Source organism: Orcinus orca, chromosome 15, assembly GCF_937001465.1.
Source record: "Orcinus orca chromosome 15, mOrcOrc1.1, whole genome shotgun sequence".
NCBI classification, from domain to species: domain Eukaryota; kingdom Metazoa; phylum Chordata; class Mammalia; order Artiodactyla; family Delphinidae; genus Orcinus; species Orcinus orca.
This window is the reverse complement of record NC_064573.1, coordinates 75,117,877-75,130,278: the sequence shown is the minus strand read 5'-3', so window position 1 is coordinate 75,130,278 and position 12,402 is coordinate 75,117,877. Positions and strand designations below refer to the sequence as shown.

General features: G+C 57.2%; 2 protein-coding genes across 10 annotated transcripts in view; one reads left to right on the top strand and one right to left on the bottom strand.

The window, feature by feature from the left end:
- RBM19 (RNA binding motif protein 19) overlaps nucleotides 1-12,402 on the top strand; it is a 127,942-nt gene that overhangs the window by 80,599 nt on the left and 34,941 nt on the right. For all 3 annotated transcript variants that reach the window (XM_033408747.2, XM_033408751.2, XM_049697605.1), the window contains exon 22: nucleotides 8,280-8,385. In XM_033408747.2, the coding sequence (XP_033264638.1) occupies nucleotides 8,280-8,385 (106 nt within the window). The remainder of the gene's footprint in view (nucleotides 1-8,279; nucleotides 8,386-12,402) is intronic.
- LOC117197288 (uncharacterized) lies at nucleotides 7,454-11,875 on the bottom strand. Of its 7 annotated transcripts, XR_007471551.1 has the most exons (5): nucleotides 11,760-11,865; nucleotides 11,585-11,632; nucleotides 10,680-11,415; nucleotides 10,115-10,218; nucleotides 7,454-9,786 (listed from the first exon to the last, which is right to left on the bottom strand). XR_007471551.1 is itself a non-coding variant. In XM_033408752.2 (3 exons), exons 1-3 carry the CDS (start codon nucleotides 10,785-10,787, stop codon nucleotides 9,249-9,251), a joined length of 750 nt encoding a protein of 249 aa, XP_033264643.1. In that variant the 5' UTR covers nucleotides 10,788-10,997; the 3' UTR covers nucleotides 7,454-9,248. The 7 variants fall into 7 exon arrangements, 1 of the variants encoding a protein (XP_033264643.1); XR_004477851.2 differs by having other exon boundaries at nucleotides 10,680-11,632; nucleotides 11,760-11,875; XR_007471549.1 differs by lacking the exon at nucleotides 11,760-11,865 and having other exon boundaries at nucleotides 10,680-11,045; nucleotides 11,232-11,744.

The window sequence follows — 12,402 nt, the reverse complement described above, 5'->3', positions numbered from 1 at the left end:
AAACAGCAGTACGTATGCACGTCACTTACAAATTAAAAGTGTGCATATATTGGAGATGAATGCTCAAAACTGTTTTACTGAGGATGTGCACCAACCCTAGGGGGTTGAAAAATGAAAACCACTGGCTTATAATCCACAAGAAAGAGGCTGTGCCCCGTGGAGGCCCGGGCGCGTCTGGCCTGCCGTTCTTTCCCAGCACAGAGCGTGGTGCCCACACCTGGGACCTGGTCAGGAAATAGTCGCCGAGTGAAGGCAGGATCCGTAATACCCGAATGACAAGGCGCGTTGGCGTTCCCGCCGCGCTTCGTGTCTGGGGCTGGGTCCTGGAGAACGGTGAGGGGCAGTTCATTCAGTGCACGTGGAGCCAGCCACGAAGGTGTCCACATTACGTGGACATAGACCACCAAGGGGGCCGACAGGCTGCAGGGGGCCAGGAGGGAGAGGGCAGGGCCCCAATCTGGGGTAATAAGGAGGGAAGGAAATTCCATCACTTTGGAAGTAGACCAGCCCTTCTGATCTCTTAGAATTGAACCAGAATGGAACTTACATGTGCACATGCTAAAGACGGGGCATCTGGTATCTTTGGCAACACAGTGTTGAAAATGTTTTGACTTCGGTACCAATATTTAAAATCCCGTTTCTTAAAAGAATCTGGATTGCAGGGCTCTCTTTAGAAGAAAGATCTGCCAGTCCTGGGCCTAGCTGGCTGTTCAGGCTGGGCCTGAGGGGTCCCTGCCTGCTCTGGTGGAACAGTGGTCCTCAGCCTGGGGTAGGATCACCGTCACCTGTTACAGGTGAGCTTGTTACCACCTGGACTGCTGGGTCTCCCCCAGAGCTTCCGATTCAGAAAGAGGGGAGTGGGCTGAGACTTTGCATTTCTGACAAGCTCCTGGATGACACTGATGCTACAGGTCCAAGAATCACCCAGAGCTGGGGGCATTTCTGCCAATTTGGCCCCAGCTCTCTTGGTTCCCTCCTATCATCTGTCTGGCCCCAGAGGTCTTTACTTGGGGACTGTTCCCTGCATTATCCTGGCTCTGGCACGTCTCAAGATGTTTTGATACAGCTTCCTCCTCTCTTATCCTCTCTCTCTTATCAGTCCAGCCTGGAAATGACTCAGCCAGGGTCACACGGCAGGTGAGGGCAGAGCCACTACAGGAAGCCTCTGTTTTCCAGTGCCAGGTCCCCTCCACCAGAGTCTCTCAGGCAATTCTGGGCTCTACCTGGAACTCGGGCCCAGACTCTGATTCAGAGATAACACTGAACCGCTTATCCTCGGGACTCCTCATCTAGAAAACAAGAGGGTTACGCTTGCCTGCAGAGGACCCTATGAAAGGCTATTGAGAAAAGCTAAGCGCTGTCCTCCACACCTCCTCTCTCCCTTTCGTGGAAACCAGGCCATTCTTCAGCCTCCAAGAGGGAAAAATGAAAGGAATAGTGCACCAGTGGTGATAAGGTAACCTTTCTACATCCAGTTTTCACCGTGATGAGCAGTGCGTAATTGGAAAAGTTCAATCTAATGGGTACTCTTTAAAAGAGAGAGAACAAAAGAGGAAGAAACTCTGAGCTTAAATATACCTCCATGAAACGGCTCCCAAAGCCACTGCCCCCTCCCCACGCCCCCTGGGTGGAGTAGAGGTGCGATCCAGGGTCAATGCACAGCTCACTTGCGTAACCTTCTTGGGGAGCAGCTGCCACAGGTGGAGCCTCGCTGAGACTCCCCACTCCTGTCTGCAGCTCAGCCAGGGCTGGAGGGAACGATGTCTTTTCTCTCCTACGCAGCAGGGCAGGATTCTGGACCCCGTTGTCTCAGCGCTAGCTCCTTGGTGAGTAATCCAGCCGGCCCCCTTTTTGCTGGCTCACTGCCTGCAATTGAAGGAATCGATGCAGGTACTTTGGAAGGAGCCCCTGGGGGCCAAACACTCCTTGTAATAGCGTGTGGTTGTAGAAGATGAGAGAGTGTCCTGAGGACAGAAGGACTGGGTGTTCCGGCCCCGGGCGTGCCGGTGCCATCGCAGTAGCGTATGCATCGTGTGAGATGATTCGGGTGAAGGACGCAGACCTGGCGCTTAGGGAGGACTCGGTCAATGTCAAGTGCGTGTTTTCATGAATGTTTATAGAGTGTTTTCTGTGGGCTAGGCGCAGGCTAGGTTCTGCAGACACAACAGAGACTGGACTCTGCCGTCTTAGAGTGTTCTTTGTGTCTCTAGAAGGGGGAGGGAAAGACAAATAAGTAAACAAGCCATCCCAGACGGTGCTCAGATGTGACAGCGTGGCTGGTGGCGCGGGGAAGCGACGTTAAATAAGGTGGCAGTGGAAGGCCTCCTTGAGAAGGTGGCATTCGAGCTGAGATTGAATGACAGGAGGGTCTGTGGTGGGAACGGCTAGGCGTGGAGAGTTCTGGGTTATGGGAAGAGCAAGGTCATAGGTCCTGGCCTAAGTTCGGTGGCTTCACGCACAGGAGGAAAGCCAGTGTGGTTGGGTTAGCCTCCGTTTCCCCGTTTGTGAGGCTGGAGGATCGGACGAGCAGCTTTGACCAAAGCTTTCGCTCTGTATACATTCCAGGAGCGGAAGGTTTGGATGATGGGTCCTGTGGCCCAGCCTCCCTCCGCTGCAGAAACCACCTGTCGTCGACGGAGGGGTGGGTTTGTCCCTAGGTGTCCATTCAGCCTGTCTGTCCCTCCACCCTGCTTCAGCTGGGGCCCGTAGCCACACGGCGACTCAGTAAGGAAAGGGGAACACGAGACGGGATACCGGGCAGAGCGGCTGCCAACCTGCCACGTTCATTCACCCCGTGGAAACTACCCCGTGAGTTCATGGTGGATGTGGGCGTGGAAGAGAGAGCAGTGAGCGGGAATCAGAAGCCCCCAGCTGTGGACCCTAAGCAGCTGAGACGCGGGGGTTGACCCCAGAGTCCTCTTTTGTCCGTGGGGCAGCAGGGGGCTCACTGCCTGCCTGTAGCTCTTCCCTACTACCAGCCAAGGGTCCCTAAAGACAAAGCTGATGTCTGGCCCACCGTTGCCTCGCCCAAGCACCTTGCACACAGATCCCTCTGGCCAATTATTAATAGACAAGACAGACCACACAAACTTCCAGTGAGCAAAGCACAAGTTCAGGGACAAACTGCCCACTTGGAGTCCAGCTTGGCTCATTGCCACCCGTGGGGCCTTGGACAAGTCACTTCACCCCCGTCGTAGGTAATGACTCGGGGTGACCTTGGAGAAATCACATAACTTCTTTGAGCCTCAGTTTTCTCCATCTATAAAATGGGAATAGCAGTGCCTAGGTCATAAGGCTGTTGTAAGATCATGTATAGCCAATATTTAACACACCGCGGGGCACATGGCACTGAGAAGGACGGGGGGAATAATGGATATTACGTGTGTGTGTGTGTGTGTGTGTTAGAAAATTGGTGGTGGTATATTGGAAAGGCTTTTTGATGCCAAGAGATTTAGCCCTTTTTTCTTACTCCAGAAGGAACAGAAAGAAGCCTGCAGTTTATTCTTATCACAGAACCACCCCTTTATCTCATTGTTGTTCACACCACACTGTTGGGGCAGATGATTTTTTTTTTTTTCCCCCTCAGCAGTGCCTTGAGTGCAGGTGGAGAGAAGTCAGGCCAGCAGACTTCCCCACGTGACTCAGCACTTCTGCTGGGACTCTGGTTCCTCCAGCGGATCCAAATAGGAGAGTGATAAGAACTTGTGTCCAGGGAGCAGGGGGGCCTAGGCTCCTGGGGGTGTGCCTGACCCCTACTCGGTGTCAGCGTGCGGGCTAGAAGGTTGGGCCGCCCTCCCAGCCTGCCCATTAAACCCCCGAACCCAGGCATCAGCACGGCTGCCAAATCATCAGGTTCGGCATCTCTGGAGGGCGCTCTCTGTCCCCCACACTTTCTTGTCCCCACTGCACCCCACTCCATCCCATCCCTTCAGTCAAGGAGGAGAGAGAGGATGGTTCATCCCTTTCAGTAGCAGAGCCAACCCCCACCCCCGCCACCGAGCCGCTGCCATCCAGGGCTGTGGCAGGTCCAGTCAGAGGGCGCCAGGGGAGGGGATCCCCTCACGCACGCAAGACACACACACACACACACACACACGCACACACACACTCTCTCTCTCTCTCTCTCTCTCTCTCTCTCTCTCTCTCTGTGTCTGCGATCAGGCCTGTGTGCCAGCGCGATTGCGTGCCTGGACTTGTTTGCGAGGCCCAGGCATAACTGGCTTGCCTCGCTCCACACCTTGGTGCGCCCTCCCCACCTCCTCCTCCTCTTCCCCCCCCACCCCCACTGCACCTCGAAAGAAATTAAAAATGTGACAACAAACTCCAGTTGTCAAACACCCACGGAGCCCCACCAGTCACGTGCTCCTGGCGCGGCGGAGCGGGGCGGGGCTGCGGCGTGGAGGAGTAATTGGTGAACCCGAGGTGAATGAAATAATTGGAACAGTGAGGTGTGAGTTTGTTACTGAAGTGTGAGCATGGTGGGGGAGGGAAGGAGGGCCATGTTTAAAAGCCCCGTATGTCCTCTTTATTCACAGCTTCTGATACAGTAATTGCTATTTTGTGGTTTCTATTATCTACACAGTGGGGAGCATCCGTGTCTCCTTCCCAAGTGGTAGAGTCTGGGCTGGTGGGGGTTGGGGGGGTTGGTTCCTGGGTGCCCGGTCATCTGCCTCCCTCTCCGGTCCCTGGCGGCCCTGCCCAGCCATGCCCAGGCCTCTTCTCCCAGGAGACGCGCAGAACTTCCTGCAAAAGCCGCTCTTAAAAATGGCTCTGTGGGCTTTGCTGTCAGATGAGAACTTTAATAATGGCCGGTATTTATATATCGCTTATCTCCAAGGAGCTAAAGTTACTTCATCGATTCCCCCGCCCCAGCCTTTTTTACCTTTTTTACCTTTTTTTTCTTTTTAATTCTCTTTTGATATCTCTCTGAGATCATTAGTATCGGCTTTATTTTTTCCCACACAGTAGTTACACAAGCAGCTGAAGCCATCCTTCCTGAGCTGGGAGGGAAAGCTCGCCTGAGTTTCGAGTCCCAGGCCGTGGGGCTTGGGCAGGTCACTTGGCCTCTTCAGCCCTTGGTTTTCTCATCTGTAAAAATAGGAGACAGTGACTCTTACCCCACAATTGCTGTACCTAGAAACGGTATATTTAAAAGGCCTAGCACTCCACAGGCACTCTGTCATTGGCCACTGGGGTGACAGCCGCAGTGACGGTCTTGAAGCTCCAGCCATTCACTCCGGGGCTTCACAGGAATCGGGAAGTTCGTTCTAAGATCTAACCCTAATCTTCTGGAAGCCCTCACTCTTCCGTGTCGTGAGGAATGGTGGGATTTTTTAAGCTCCTAGGGTCTTGGGACACAGCATTTCCTTGGCCATGCAGATGTCTGTCTGGACACCCCAGACAGGCAGTGACCTCCCCCACGGCCCCCCAGCTCCCTGGTCCCCACCCTCACTCCCTCGTGGATCGAGGATGCCCCTCCGTCCTGGCTTTTCCCTGCCAAGCTCCCAAATGCCACTTCTCCAGGCCACGTAAGCATGGCTCCTTTAGCTTCTCTCATCAGCTTTTTTTCTCCACCTTTTAATTATTTTCCTCGCCTTTCTCTGGACCCTCAGCTGCTTACCATGCATAGAGCGTCCACAGCTTGCAGTGCGCTGCAGAGAGGGAGGAATTAACCTCACCAGTCTCTCCCTCTCTCGATCTCTCTTGCGTACACATACGGGTGAGGTCCCCAGAAATGAGCCACGGCTAAGAAGAACTGGGCAGCATCAAGGGACGGGAAGTTAGAGCCCCCGTGGGCAGAGGCAGGGGGTTTGCACCCAGTGCAGGCAGGAGGGACTGGGTCTGAGTCGGCCTCCCTTGCCCTGGGATCTCGGGCAAGTCACTGGACCCCTCGGAGCCTGCCCAGCACAATCCTAGCCGTTCCCGTACACGGCCTTCCTTCTTCATTGCCAGACAGGCCAAGCCTCAGAATGAAAGCCCCGCTCTGGAAAGTGGCTGGTCCCCTCCAGATAACTGAAGCGGGTGAAACATCACGCAGCACAGAGAGCTCCTCCGGCTTCGCATCAGACACTCCCAGGTTCACACTCTGGCCCTGCCACCTACTCGCAAGAACCGCTACCTCCCTGAGCCTCAGTTTCCTCATCTGAAAATGGGGTTGGTGAGACCAATAGTAATTAACATTTGTGCTCTTCATATGTACCCCGTGGCCTGGTTTGTGGAATCCTCATCACCACCCTCGGAGCGTAGGTGCGACATCCCAATGGTCGTGTCCGCCTTCCAGGGCTGCTGTTTCTTCGGTCCAAAACTACCTCCAGGCGTCCACTGTGAGCCAGGCCTGGGGCACCTTGCTGCGGATCCCGTGATGGGCAAGATAGATGTGGTTTCCACTCTCGCAGAGCTGAATTCCAGCCCCAGGGGAAGGCAGAGCGTTACCCAGGCGTCCACACCGCAGCGCCCTGAAGCACAGTGGGCCCTGACTGCTGGGGGCACATCCGCCCCTACCCAGAGCAGGTCAGCCAAGGCTGCTCACGGAAGCCGAGGCCTGAGAGCCTGGAGGCTGGGCCGGGGTGGAGAGTCAGGCAGAGAGACCGGCCCACCCCATAGGTTGTCTGTGGCCGTGTCTGCCCAGCACCCAGCATGACCCAGGCACACAGCGGGTGCTCGGCAAGGCCTCCCTGTGCCCTTCAGCCTCCTGAGACCAGGTCTGAATCCGTCAGATACACTGTCCCCACAGTCCCCGTGACTCTCTGAAGAACTTGGTGCCAAAGCGCCATTTATGTTTACCCAAAGGAGCCTGCCAGAAAATATGTGTGTCCCCTGCCCTCCGTGTCCAAGGCCAGCGGGGCTTCGCTGGAAAAAGAGGCAGCGTGTCTGTCGTGGGGCGTGTCGGCCTTTAGGTGGCAGAAGAAAGCAGGGTTTGTGGGCAGGACTCCGCTGGGTTCTCCCACCTCACCTTCGTGTTGGTCCCCACCTGCCCAGCCTCTGGGCCGCTCCAGGTGGGCCACGAGCCCCAGCCGGGGGCTGGGATGACTGACAGGCCTCCACTGCCCATCCTCTGCAGCCCCTCCCCTCCCGGGAGGCTGGCCGTGGAGCCAGCAGCCCAGTTTCCGTGGCCTCTGCTCGGAGAGGCGCCAGGAGAGGGAGCGGAGCTGCCGGGGAGAGTGCCGGGGAGACATGCAGATTCATTTTGAGGCTTCATAATGCCGCATTTACACACCGTCCTGCCTCCAGAAATTGGGCGGGCAGATGCCTGGTCATGCCGGCAGGGCTGCGGGTTAACTCCACAGATTCAGCTTAGATCATTTCACGAGAGCTTACGGCCTTTACTGTGCCTTTTGCCCAGTCGGTCTCTGGCCCCGAGGCGTCCTGCACCATCGTGTGTAGGTGCGTGTGCCCGGGTGCCCACAAGTGTGTGTAGATTTTCAAATAAAATAATACCTCTTTGCAGATGCCGCGCACATTAAATATTTATCGGCAACAATTTGTGCGTATATGTTTGATAAATGGACCTGAGGATGGGCTGGGGGCGGGGGAGTGAGAGAGGAAAGCAAGGGAGGCCCGATCCTTTTGTCCGGGAATTTCTCAAAGGTTTATCCAGGGGGAGAGGGGGCACTGGGGAGATGGTTGGAGGCCGTGTTTACCTGTTTGATCCCTGCTGGATGCGGGGGGGCGGTGGGGAACATCTGCCTTTTCTCCTCCAGAGTCAGCTTTGCCTGACTTTGGCTTCGCAGATATCAAAACCCTGAGGCAGGAGTGGGGTTTGGAGGGCGTGGCTGTGTGGCATTCAAGTGCCAAGCGCTGAAGAACCATCCCAGGTCCCGGATCTGGGAGAAGGGACTCACCCTGCTTACTCAGTCAGATTCGTGGGGGTCCGTGGGGAGTCCGTGCTAACCCCGAGTCCGGGGCCCTGGCCTGGCCAGTGCCTCCCCAGCCCAGCCATGCGTGCACGGGGCTGCATCCCCCTTGCTGAATATTCATTCCCCCCACCCCCTCACCCCCGGGAGGAACGGCATCCCCAGTCTGACGGTTCCCTCCCTGCTGGCGTGATGGCCAGGCCGGAGGGAGAAGGCCACCCAGGCCCCCAGGACACGTGCTGGCCAGTGGGGAGCTGACACTGACACGAGTGTTCGTGCACGTGGCTGTGCACACGTACCCGCCTCGTGCATCTGCGGGCACTCCTCTCTTCTAACTGGAAAGGGTTAGCGGGTGAGAATCGGTCCTGCCTCCCCCCGCCCCCTTTGCAGGCCTCGATTCTGAAACTCCCGTGTTTTTATTCCCAGCACCTTCGGGGAGCTGAAGACAGTCCGCTTGCCGAAGAAGATGACGGGGATGGGCTCGCACAGAGGGTTCGGCTTCGTCGACTTCCTCACCAAGCAGGACGCGAAGGTGAGACCAGGGCCCCTCCCTCCCGGCCTCTCCTTTCTGGGTCCTTTGTGGGAGAAGCAGCAAGGCCTCTTCACAGACGTGGGCGCGGCCCCCACTCCCCATTCGGATTTTCTCTCCCCTCCTCTCCCCAGCCCTGCTAATTTACACAATGTCCTTGGAAGAAAAGACCATGGGCCTTGTGTTTGGAGGAAGGGGCAGTTCTGTGTCCCGGGCCGCTCCAGGTCAGACAGAAAGCGTGGGAGATGCTGTGCAGAGTGTGGAGAGGAACCAGGGGACAGCGCTCGGAGAAGAGGCCGCCAGGCACCCCAGTGGGAACCCGCGGGGACAGCTCTTTCCCCTCTTCTTCTGCTGGTGCCTGGGGCTTCTGTTTTCTGCTGATTTCAGGTGCACTCAGGCCAGGCAAGTGCTGCTGTGTGTAAGCACGTGTACGGCATTCCTTGGAGACAGAACCACCTTTTATATTTGAAGCAAGGCAGCCCCTTGTGTGGGCTTGGTGCAGTAGGTCCGGGGTCCTCGTCCTCCGCGGCAGCAGCCCAGGGGCAGAGGCTGTGTGACCGGGCTTCTGGCTGCGTCCGCGGTTGCTGCTCTCACAGTCGCAGGTCAGGATCCTGGGGGGAGGGGGCCATGGCGCCGTCTTCGTGGGCTCCCTCCGAGAGCCCGTGCCACAGGCAGCCTTCCCCCGTCCTGGCCTGTCTTCCCTTGAGGGTGCAGTAAAGCAAGGGGCACGTGTCACTAATGGCTGGGATCCCCCCGCCTCTGAGGAGGCATCTTCAGAAAAGCAGAGTATTTGTTGGAATCACACTCTTGGCCAGCAGCAAATTGGCGTTGCCAGAGGCCCTGTGGGTGGAGCTGAAGGTGTCATCTCAGGGACACAGCTGCGGCCTTTGTGGGCCCTGGGAACACGCACAGGCAGAGAGGGTGCCCCAGGACTTCGGCAGGCCTGCCAGCCACCTTTGTCTCAGCGTCTTGAACTCAAGTGCACGCTTTGTTGACACGTGGCCATGTTTGTCCAGACATCTGCGCCTCTTTCTTCTCGGCTGGCAGTCTTCCCCTCGCCTCCTGTCGTGACAGGAGGGACCACAACCCCTGCGTGCAGCCGGCCCACGGCCTTGACGTTCACCAGCAAGGCAGGCACCTGCGGGGTCCCCCCGCCACTGGCTCAGAGAGAAGCCAGGGAACAGCCGTCCAGAGCACTGCACTTTCTGCTGGCTGCTTGGCTTCCCCGGCCCTGCCCTGTGCCTCAGTCTCCTCATCTGTAAAATGGGAATGATGACAGGTCCCACGCCCACAGGGTGAAGGCAGATGGTGACACGGGTCCTGGCACACGGTGCTCGAGATGAGTGAGCTGTTTCCTCCTCGTTCCCACCAGCCCAGGTCCCTTCAGAGCCACCAGCCCTCCATCTGTGGACAGGGAAGAGAGGGGTGCAGGCAGCGCTTTCTCCACTGCGTCCGTCTAGCCCTGAGCTTCTGTGAGTGTGTGGGACCATTGTCATCTGTTTTATGTCAGGGTTCCTGTGTGAGACTGCGATTACGGGAGAAATGAAGGGGGATTCACTCCCTGCTCCAAGAAAAATCTCTTATTAAGGACCAGTGCGAGGGCTAGCTGTTAGAGCACAGACTCTGCTGCCCGAATCCTAGCACTTACCTGCTATGTGACCTTGGGCAGGTGACTTACTTTCTACGTGCCTCGGTTTCCCCCCTTATAAAACGGTAATAGAATTTCCCTCACCGAATCGTTGCGAGGCTGGGATGAGATGATAGTCTTAGGACGGGATCTGGCCTCCGTGAGCTCCGTCTGTTAGCTGTGATGAGGCGGTTGGTGATGGTGGTGATCTAAGAAGAAGGGAAGGAGCAGAGAGAAAAGTTGTCCACGCCCTCCAACTAGAAGCTTCTTCCACGCGGCAGCCTCCCTCCGGAGCTTGAAGTCAGAATTAACGTGGCTCTCGTGACCCAGAGGGCTAGACCAGGCATGGACTGCCAGCCCTGAAATTCCACGCTCCCGTCGCCAGGATGCAGTCAATATAGCTTTGTTCCCTGGGGTCATGGGAACGGGGCGTGGGGGGGAGATGCTCAGGTAGCCGGGCAGTGCCAGTGCCCGCTTGGCTAGCGCCTGGCGCCGGAGGCCAGGCTGCAAATGTTCTTTGCAGAGCCTAGCACAGCCTTCTGCTGACTTATGGAGGTGGCTCCTCCCCCTCTGTCCCTTCCAACCTCGGCTCCAGGAAGAGAAAGGGCAGCCGAGGACGGCGAGGGCTCAACCCACACCCCCTCCAGGACGGGCTCTTGCGGCCCCTCACCTCCGACAGGCGGCAGCCTGGCTCCGGAGCTGTCCCGGCCCCGCCATTCCCGCCTCTCACCGCACCAGGACGGGCCCTCTGCCGCCGCTGGGCGAGCTGGTCTCCCATGAAGTCTGAGCCCACCGGGAACGCACCTCTCCCGCAAAGATTCCTTTGCTCTTTTTGCTTCCCGGAGAAGCTGCCGTGACTTTTCCTTCTCCTTCTCCCTGTCTGTCTGAAGAACTTTATTGTCCCCCGAGTGGAACATTTAGCGCTCTCCACTGAGCCATAGAGCGTGCGCGCTGCATGTTGGTGAATAGAATTCTGAATATTGTAAATATCTGGTTAGCTCGAGGGCAGGCGTGAGTTTGAAGAGGGAAAGCAATGCTGGAAGGAGACATTGAGTTAGAAACCCCCAGAGACCCTATTTTCATTTCGAAAGAAGGAACTCGTGGGAATCCCAGGGCTGGTACGGGAACCTCCAGGACCCCCAGTTTCTCAGGACAAGCGCCGCCCACCACCCCACCACCACCCCCAGCGGTTCTCCCTTTGAAGCGCTTCAGGGAAGAAGACCTGCTTTAGAAATCCTTCCCGGGGCTTGACTGAACACTGACCACTCGGCTCCCTCACCGAGGGCTTCACCCCTGCTTCCTGCCGTGGGGCGTCCTCCAGGAAGAAGTGGTCAGTAACTCTTGTGGCGTCAGAGCACTGGAACCTGGAGGTGTAAGCCTCCTGTGCCCCGGGGCGCCAGGCGGTCCTCAGAGGGGAAAAGAGGAGACAGGGAGGAAAAGATGAGGGGAGCGGACACATATTAGGGGGAGGAGGCAGGGAGGGAGTAGAGGCCGATGGTAGAACCTTGGGTCTGGAAAGCAGTGGAGAAACTAGCAGTTTCCAGGCTGGGCTGTGAACCCGGGGATGTGACTCACAGCACAGTACTCTTTCCTGGGCACCAACCAGTCCACTTTGCCAGCTGGCTGAGGAGAGAATTAGGCACCCTGGTTGGTCCCTGGAGGCATCCGCTCAGCACCCCCATCTCTCTGTGGGCCCCAAGCACGGGTCATCTGCGTCCTCCCCGCCCCCAGGGACCCTGAGTCTTCCGACCTTGCTCCGTGACCCCATGTTCCACCCCGCACATCCTCGGGAACTCCGTCATCCGTCAGGCCCCTCTGGGTCAAGCACATGCCCCAAACAGGGAAGAGAATCCTAGCGCAAGGCTCCACGAAGAGCTCAGGGTAACCAGGCAACTGATGACAATAGCCAGAGGCGCCCGCGACCGGCCGAGCTGGCTTTGTGTGTGACATGTACACCGTACACGCATTGTCTCGTCCCAACCTGCAGCAGCCCCGGACTCAGCTGGAGATTTGCATAACTCCCTCCCTGGTTTCTCCAGGCGCTTGTTAAGCTCCATGTGTGCAGGGTCCTGGGAACCAATGGGAAGCCAGGACCTGGCTCTGTTGCTGAGATGCTAAACCAGGGGTGGGACCTGGCCGTCAGCCCCTGTCACAGGCTCCGTGAGCTGGCATGTTCTCCCAACCTAGGGCATTTCATCAGCCCCCGATGTCCCAGGCATGAATGTCAGTCCCTCTGAAAGGGCTGCTGTTATTATTATCTAAACCTCCAAGTGTGATGAGCCCACATTTCTCAAAGAATCTTCTCCCACGTGCTGGAGGGAAGCAGGGACAAAGGTCGATGAGGGCAGACAGGAAGTCCCAAATAAGGTGGTCTTCCCCAGTGGCCTGGGCCT